The sequence below is a fragment of the Cyprinus carpio genome, chromosome B4 (assembly GCF_018340385.1).
Source record: "Cyprinus carpio isolate SPL01 chromosome B4, ASM1834038v1, whole genome shotgun sequence".
NCBI lineage: Eukaryota > Metazoa > Chordata > Actinopteri > Cypriniformes > Cyprinidae > Cyprinus > Cyprinus carpio.
The window spans coordinates 2019080-2027364 of record NC_056600.1 but is presented as its reverse complement, the minus strand read 5'-3'; the positions used below and the strand labels follow the sequence as shown (position 1 = coordinate 2027364).

The 8285-nt window shown below is 37.4% G+C and overlaps 1 protein-coding gene across 1 annotated transcript; it reads right to left on the bottom strand.

Annotated features, from left to right (window-relative positions):
• Positions 1-1617: 1617 nt before the first annotated feature.
• Positions 1618-8016, bottom strand: LOC109074320. The gene is made up of 4 exons (XM_042722604.1): positions 7864-8016; positions 4948-5167; positions 2668-3369; positions 1618-2472 (listed from the first exon to the last, which is right to left on the bottom strand). The coding sequence occupies exons 1-4, from the start codon at positions 8014-8016 to the stop codon at positions 1745-1747; spliced, it is 1803 nt and encodes a 600-aa protein (XP_042578538.1). The 3' UTR covers positions 1618-1744.
• Positions 8017-8285: the final 269 nt, after the last annotated feature.

Below are 8285 nucleotides of genomic sequence, written 5' to 3'. Positions count from 1 at the left end.
TCCACCTAACAACCGCCGTCCAAACCCACAAGCATCAGCATCCAGAGGATAAAAATACATCATCATACAAACTACCTGCTGAAATAAACATGAGACGACGTGTAAGATAGTTCTCTAGGAAGACCCTTGAGGTATTTCTTGCGTACAGTCTGGGTTCTTCAGATACAACATGAAAAAGTAGAAGGTAGTAGATAATAAAATAAATGTTGAAGTGAATGTAAAAAAAAAAAAAAAGTAAAAGTAAAAATGGAAGAGCAAACTAAATGAAAGTGATAGTAAAAATGTAAAGTGAAACATAGTAAAAATAAATAGAAAAAAAAAACAGTAAAATAAAACAGTAAAAATCCAAAAACTAACCAAAAGTTCAAATAAAACATTAAAAATCTAACTTGAAAGAAAGAGGAAAAAAAACAGTAAAAATCCTAAAAATAAAGTCAAAATTAAACCTTAAAAAAAAAAAAAAAAAAAAAAAAAATGTAGAATAATTATTTGTTTTTTTTTTTTTTTTTTTTGATTTTTATGTGTCATAAATAAAGGAATTAGAATCATAACCGCAGTGACTCTGAAGCATCAGGGGGAGGAGTCATCAGTCACATGACAATAAAGACTCACGTGATTGGCTCAGTTCTGGAACCATGTGCCCATAAAGCCAAAGAGGGCTGCGACCAGGCTTGTGCTTCCAAATGGCTCAGTTCTTGTGCTTTGTGAGAATGAATGCTCATATTACTTCTATATGCTTGGGTTCTTTAAAAATGTGATTATTTTGATCTATAACTTCTAAACAGACAAAAAAGCAAAAAAAAAAAAAAAAAAAAAAAAAAACCGCTGACACCAAACAAGATTTCTCCAAACATGCATTTCAAACTCAATCAAGAAGTCTCACTGCTGTCCAGCAGATGATCATAAATCCTGCTCTGACCTTCTGACCTTCAGGAAATCTTAAACAAGGTAATGCCAATATTATTTGTGCATATATATATATATATATACGATTGATTGAAATCAGTGCTGGGTAGTAACTGATTATCTTTAAATCCGTATTAAAAATTAAATACTTTATATTGTTTTCATTTATTTTTTCTTAATTAGATTATTTGTTAGTTTTTTTAGTAGTGATTATTTATTATTAAAATGGTGGTAGTATATTCATAACTTATTAATTCTCCCTAATAATCCACTACTTACAGACATCATTTCACTTTTAAGGAGTGTTTTCTCAGTATTGCATATCTGATCACCTCCAGATGAATTAATCTACCCAGCACTGGTTAAATGATAGCTTATCAATTGTTTCTGTACTAGAGTCTACACATTATTAGTTAGTGTTAGTGAACATTCGTGTCCCTGCAGCGCAGAAGCAGTCTTAAGTCTCTGGGGTATATTTGTAGCAATAGACAACAATACATTGTATGAGTCAAAATTATACATTTTTCTTTTATGCCAAAAATCATTAGGATATTAAGTAAAGATCATGTTCCGTGTAGATATTTAGTAAATTTTCTACCATAAATATATCAAAACTTAATTTTTGATTAGTAATATGCATTGCTAAGAATTCATTTGAACAACTTTAAAGATGATTTTCTCAATATTTAGATTTTTTTGCTCCCTCAGATTCCAGATTTTCAAATATTGTCCTCCTCACAAACCAGACATCAATGCAAAGCTATTTATTCAGCTTTCAGATGATGCATAAACCTCAATTTAAAAAAACTGACCCTCATGACTGGTTTTGTGGTCACATTTAAGACGTGTTTCTCAGAAGTCCTAGTTTGCGTAGTGCATCACGTCTGGCCTCGTCTGTGGCTCCTCTGCCAGAAAACTGCACCGTTACTCCCTGAGTGCGGAAGGACGACTTCGGCAGAGATTTGCGGCGTAACTCCGGGGACAGCGGAGCGGGGCGCGACCCGGTGGGACTCAGCAAACTTTGGCTGCGTGACGGTTTTGGAGCCGGAGCGGGCGGCTGCTTCACGGGCGCTTCGGAGTGCGACGCTTTCCTCTTGGGTGGGTCTTCATTTGAAGTCCTGTTGGAGCTGGAGTTCTCCTCTTTCACTGGGGCGATGGTCTTGGTTTGGGGGCGATGGTTTGGCTGGGACGGGGTCATGACTCGCGATCTGCCGCCGAAGTTGTTGATGTGAATCTCTGAAGGCTCTGTTTTGGGCACTGAAGATGAGAGGCACTCGCTCCTGAAGGATGTTGTCGGGTTTAATGTGATGCTCTTACCGCCGTAGCTGTTAAAATCACTGTGTGTGACTTCGGCACTCGTCAACGTCGCTGCAGGGCTGGATTTGGTTTGGCAGTGGTCTGTAGTGTCTGTTGTGCGGACGTCGCCGCTAGCGTTAGCAGGATTGGTGAAGTTGAACGTGGTGCCGGTCTTGACATTCCCCGAATCCCTCGGAGATGAATGCATGACGGATTGCGCTCTCCTCTGAGCGAGCCCGACTTTCGAAAGCACCTCCATCCTATTGGATCCTAGGACATGTTAAAAAAAACAACAACAGAGTTTTAGTTTGGAATTTCTTCCAAAATTTGTCTTGCATCTCAAAGCGTGTCCCACGTCAATACACTTGCACCAATTTAAACAAACAAATAATAAACACACCTTAATACAAAAACCAACAATATTTAAAATATTAATATTTAATCGATTTATTGTGATGCTCTTACCGCCGTAGCTGTTAAAATCACTGTGTGTGACTTCAGCACTCGTGAAAGTTGGTGCAGGGCTGGATTTGGTTTGGCAGTGGTCTGTAGTGTCTGTCGTGCGGACGTCGCCGCTAGCGTTAGCTGGATTGGTGAAGTTGAACGTGGTGCCGGTCTTGACGGCTCCCGAATCCCTCGGAGACGAATGCATGACGGATTGCGCTCTCCTCTGAGCGAGCCCGAGCTTCGAAAGCGCCTCCATCCTAGACTTGTCTGGTGTCGGGTCTCGGAACGAAATGCTCCGCATGGGAAGGTTGCGCACGCAGGCCGGTTCTCCGCCATCCAAAGGGTGCGCCGGGCCGGAGAGGTTAGCGAGCATCTGCGCCCGGCGCTCCTGAAAGCTGACGGCCTCGGCGGCGATCGAGTGGGGAATGTGTTCGCGGCTGCTCTGCAACATGCCGATGCTGTCGGGAAGACGCGCGGGTTTGGCGTGGGTCGAAGGGCCGTGTTTGGTCGAGGGGTTCGTCGGCGACTCTAGACTGAGTCTGTGCTGTGATGCAGACGTGCCGCTGGCGCCCTGGTGCTCGGCGATATTGCTGGCGATTACAACTGGGGGGCGAACTGAACCTGGAGGCGGCTGGTGTCCAGATTCCTCTTGCGGCCCGTCTGGGACGTCCAGGTCACGTTCAAAATGGGTTTCTGGGGGTATAATCAGCTCTTGGAAATCTGAAAAGGCAAACACATTTACAATTGTATAAATAAATTGTCAAATGTATAAATATGTCCCTGCAGCACAAAAGCAGTCATAAGTAGCACAGGTGTATTTGTAGCAATAGACAAAATTATTGTTTTTTCTTTTATGCCAAAAATCATTAGGATATTAAGTAAAGATCATGTTCCATGAAGATATTTTGTAAATCTCCTACCGTAAATATATCAAAACTGTATTTTTGATTAGTAATATGCATTCTTAAAGACTTAATTTGGACAACTTTAAAGATGATTTTCTCAATATTTTACTTTATTTGCACCCTCAGATTCCAGATTTTCAAATAGTTGTTCAAAAATTCAATTTAAATTCAAAAAATTGACCCTTATGACTGGTTTTGTGGTTCAGGGTCACAAATATGTGATGACAACAATATGGCATCTAAAGAAATTTCTTTTAAGAAACTTAATTTAAAGGTATCAGTTGCTTAAGCGGCAAAAACATTGGGTCTCATTCACTAAGTGTGAATATGAACGTGTGTGTGTGTGTGTGTGTGTGTGTGTGTGTGTGTGTGTGTGAATTCAGCATAGAAGAGTTTTCATTATTGTGTCATGATTCATAAATAATAATTTTCATTTTCATTAACTTTCATTAATATTAATATAAATACTTTGTATTTCATCATCAGCTGATTGCAACAACCCTGTAGAGAGAGAAGTAAAACGTCTAAGCCGTGCCAAACAGAAAACCTCGCATTCAAGTTTCAGGTTTGTTATTAACTGAAAGTAAAACTATTAAAAACATTTTTGTTAATTGAATTTGGAATTAAATTATAGATTAAAATATTAGATGAAAAACTTATAAATGAACATTAGAAATGTTAACCAAACTTAATTTCTACCTATAAATAAAACTGAACTAAATATATATGTATATGTGCTGTCATACAATTAATCGTATCCAAAATAAGTTTCTGTTCACATAATGTGTGTGTACTGTATACTGTATATATATGTTTATATAAAGACACACACATACAGCATATGTAAACAAACTTATTTTGTGTGTGATTAATGGTTTGACAGCACTTATATATATACAGACACACATAATTAGACATGTTCTTGTATACTTTGGTTATGTTTGCAATAGCCTACTAACATCCTACTCATGCTGTGTTTACAGTGTATATGTATAACACACATACTGTCACAGTATGCAAATTATACACATACATTTCCCTGAAAACCTACTACATCTACTAAACTACTTTACTGCATTTAGTGCATTTAGTCTATGGTAAGAAATCGGCAAACTTGTAAATGCATGTTTGGATAGTTTACATTTTTAAGATGACGTCTGCTGAATACAGCATGCACCTGAAGTCATGTGACAATAATGCTTTATTATAGAACTTTTGTCTTTGCAAAATGCATTTTGTTTTAAAAATAGAATCACTATATGGTGTGTGCTGTGGCATTACTAGCGTTTCAAAGCACAGCTTTTTGCATGTTCAGGATGAGGTTTTATGATGATTAAAAGCAGAATTGTGATGTTTTCTGTGGTTTATATTGAGGTGTTGTTTTTTCGGGTACCTGGCATGACGGGCAGCGTGTCCCTCTGTTTGCCGCGATCGGGTGTAGGGTGCACCAGGTCAATGATGTCATGATCTACAGGGCTGGGATGTCGAGGTGTAGCGTATGAGGCCGGACGCTCCACCGCAAGCCTCTCGTCCTCCTCCAGGGAGCCGATGGTCTCCTCAAAGAACAAAATACACTCCCGCTCCTCCAGACTGAGGAACTGCAGATCATCATCCTAGAAAAACACACAAGTCTCAAGTAATGTACACTGTTTTTTCACGTTTTTGAAAGAAGTCTCTTCTGCTCACCAAGGCTGCATTTATTTGATCGAAAATGCAGTAAAAATAGTGAAATATTATTGTGATTTTAAAGAGCTGTTTTCTATGTGAATATGTGTTAAAATGTTATTTATTTCTGTGATGCGCAGCTGTATTTTCAGCATCATTACTCCAGTCTTCAGTGTGACATGATCTTCAGAAATCATTCTAATATGATGATTTGCTGCTCAAGAAACATTTCTGATTATCATCAATGTTGAACACAGTTGAGCTGCTGAATATTTTTGTGTAAACTGTGATGCATTTTATTTTTCAGGATTCACAGATGAATAGAAGGCTCAAAAGAACAGCATTTATTTGAAATAGAAATCTTCTGAAACATTATAAATGTCTTTTCCACCATTTTTTGATCAGTTTAATGCGTCTTTCCTGAATAAAATTAGGCTATATTTCTTTTTTGAATCTTACTTCTACAAAACCTTTGAATGGCAGTGTATCACTATTCCTGCAAAAATATGAACTTGAGAACTAAAATAATATATAATAAAAATGTATAAATATTAAATGAATAACTAAATGAATATTAGAAATGCTAACACAAATACAGTAAAGTAAATTACTAACTGAAAATAGATACTATAAAACTGAAAGTATTCTGTGAGTGTAGTAACCGTCCATTACAGCTGCACAATTCATCCAAATAAAACAGAAATCACAATTATTAAATCACAAAGGGAAAAAAAAAAAAATCGTGCATCCCTTCGTAAAGGTGAGTTCATTTCTGTGAGTTGGATTTATACATTTTGAGCTGGATAATTTAATTTTGTGTTCCCCAAACTGTTCATGAGCTGATGGAAAAACAAATAATTCAATCATAATATAAACTTTACATAAACCCATATTGTTAAACTAAAAACAAAATCAAAATGATGCGTCGTTCAGCTGACAAAGATGTTTGCGAATCTCTGGTTTAACTCGTTTATGGTGTTGTACTCTGCACATTCCAATCTACACGAAAATCTGAATGACTGAATATGTTTCCCATAATCATAAACCTGTTGATTTATTTAAATATTAACCCAAAATCGGCTACACTTTACTTTTACGTATTACCTTAAAATCTAATATTTAGCTCAGATAGGTTCAACTGAGAAAACAGTTTGGGAATCTCTAGTGTGTTAATGACGTGATGCATATATTTAATCTGCACAACTGAATATGTTTCCAGTAATCATAAACATGTTGATTTAAACGATGCATGTGCTTTATGACCTCCGGAGATCAGTCGGCTGTGTTTCAGAGGTGGACGCCTCTCCCTCCTCAAACAGCAGAACACAGACTCCTCTCACGCTCTCGCTCAGGTGTGTGTGTGTGTGTGTGTGTGTGTGTGTGTGTGAACAGTGGGCTGCTTGTTCATCGCCCCGTGAACACACCCTTCACCCTGAACAGCTCTCTGTAAGCCGGCTGTCCGCGCACACATTGCATCACCTTCGTGGGCTGATTTTAGTCTGTGCCATTAGATATTTAGAAAACAGGTAGCAGACAGAAGCAGAACCGGCTTTTCTTCTCTGCTCGAGGATCGTAGAGAACAGCTGATGGTTTGAGTGCCGTTCCTTTATCTCAAACACAGCTCTGGAGTCTTTTGTTCAAGCAGTTATCAAGTTACAGTCAACACAGTCATGTCATGAGGAAATGATAGAGTGTGTGACAGAGAGACCCATCAGAACGCCATAGAAATACAGTATGCATTCTACTACTACCATTTATACACTGTGTATATATGTAGCACAGTATGCACTTTTTTTTTATGCACATAATTCCCTGATGACCTACTAATTTTTTTTTATTTATTTATTTTTTTTTTTTTGCTAAAAGTCTGCCAAGACTGGAAATGGATAAAAAAAAAAAGTTGAATAAATTAAATAATCATTAAACGACTTTGTGATGCACAATTCAATCGATCATTCTGTGCTAAATAGCATGTGTATTTAAGATGGATTGTTTAATCTTTATAAGATGATAAATCTTAAAAATAATGCACTTTGTTTCCGAAAGAAAACATGAGAATGAATATTCTGAAGATTTCATTTTTTATTATTATTTTTTTTTAATTTGTTACATTTTTAAAACGTCGTTTTTGTTTATTAGTTAAACTGTTTTAGTTAGCCTTTATAATTATTTTTTATTTCAGATTTAATTTTTTTAGTACATCAACTTAAACTAAAAGGAAATTAACCTTGGCAGCTATCTGAAATAAAACACATTTTTATATTTTAAAAATAGATTTAATATTTTATTTCGGTTAAAATGTATCTCTTTTTAAATCATTTAATGTTCTAATAATGTTTTAATATTTTAAAATGTATTTTTTTTTTATTTCAAGTGACAGGTTTTCTACAGGTTTTGTTTATTTTTATAACTATAATAACCCTGATTGCAATGTGGTTTTAGTAATCTGGTCTCTAAACACGACTCGGGCTCCTTATTAAAATCGGTGGATGTTTGCACCCGTTTTATCGTCCACCTTCGCCGGAAAAATGTCAGGTTTAACTGTAATAGTATGAACATGAATCACTGTCGTCAAACGCACATACTTTGGGCTTGTCCTAATCAGCAGTGGTAAGTGTGAGTGGTAATAATCATCATTCAGAACCGGCTGGTTTCGTGTGGATGGCGTCATGTTTCGAATGCTGCCCGACTGCATTCTTGTCTTCGCTACAGAATCCCGTTCCTGTGAGACGCGGTGAGGGATGCTCTCGAACACACACCACACCTGTCCTCCCGAACACAATGAGCGTGCTGTCATGCTGTAGAGATGAAGGAACTGGTTCCTCTGCTTGTGTGACTTCAGCGTGAATCAGTGTTTGTGAATGTGTTCCTTCGTGGAAAAATGCACTTCATTTGTAACGTTCTTCTAATTCTAAATCAGTGTTCTTGGTTTGTTGCGTTTTTTTTGTTATGTTTTTGTGCTTCATCAGTGCTTCAGCTTCATGTAAACACACTACCGTAGTGAGGCGCCCGGCTCTTGTGCATGTGGACATCCATGCTTACAGCATCCAGGACTCGGCGTCTCGT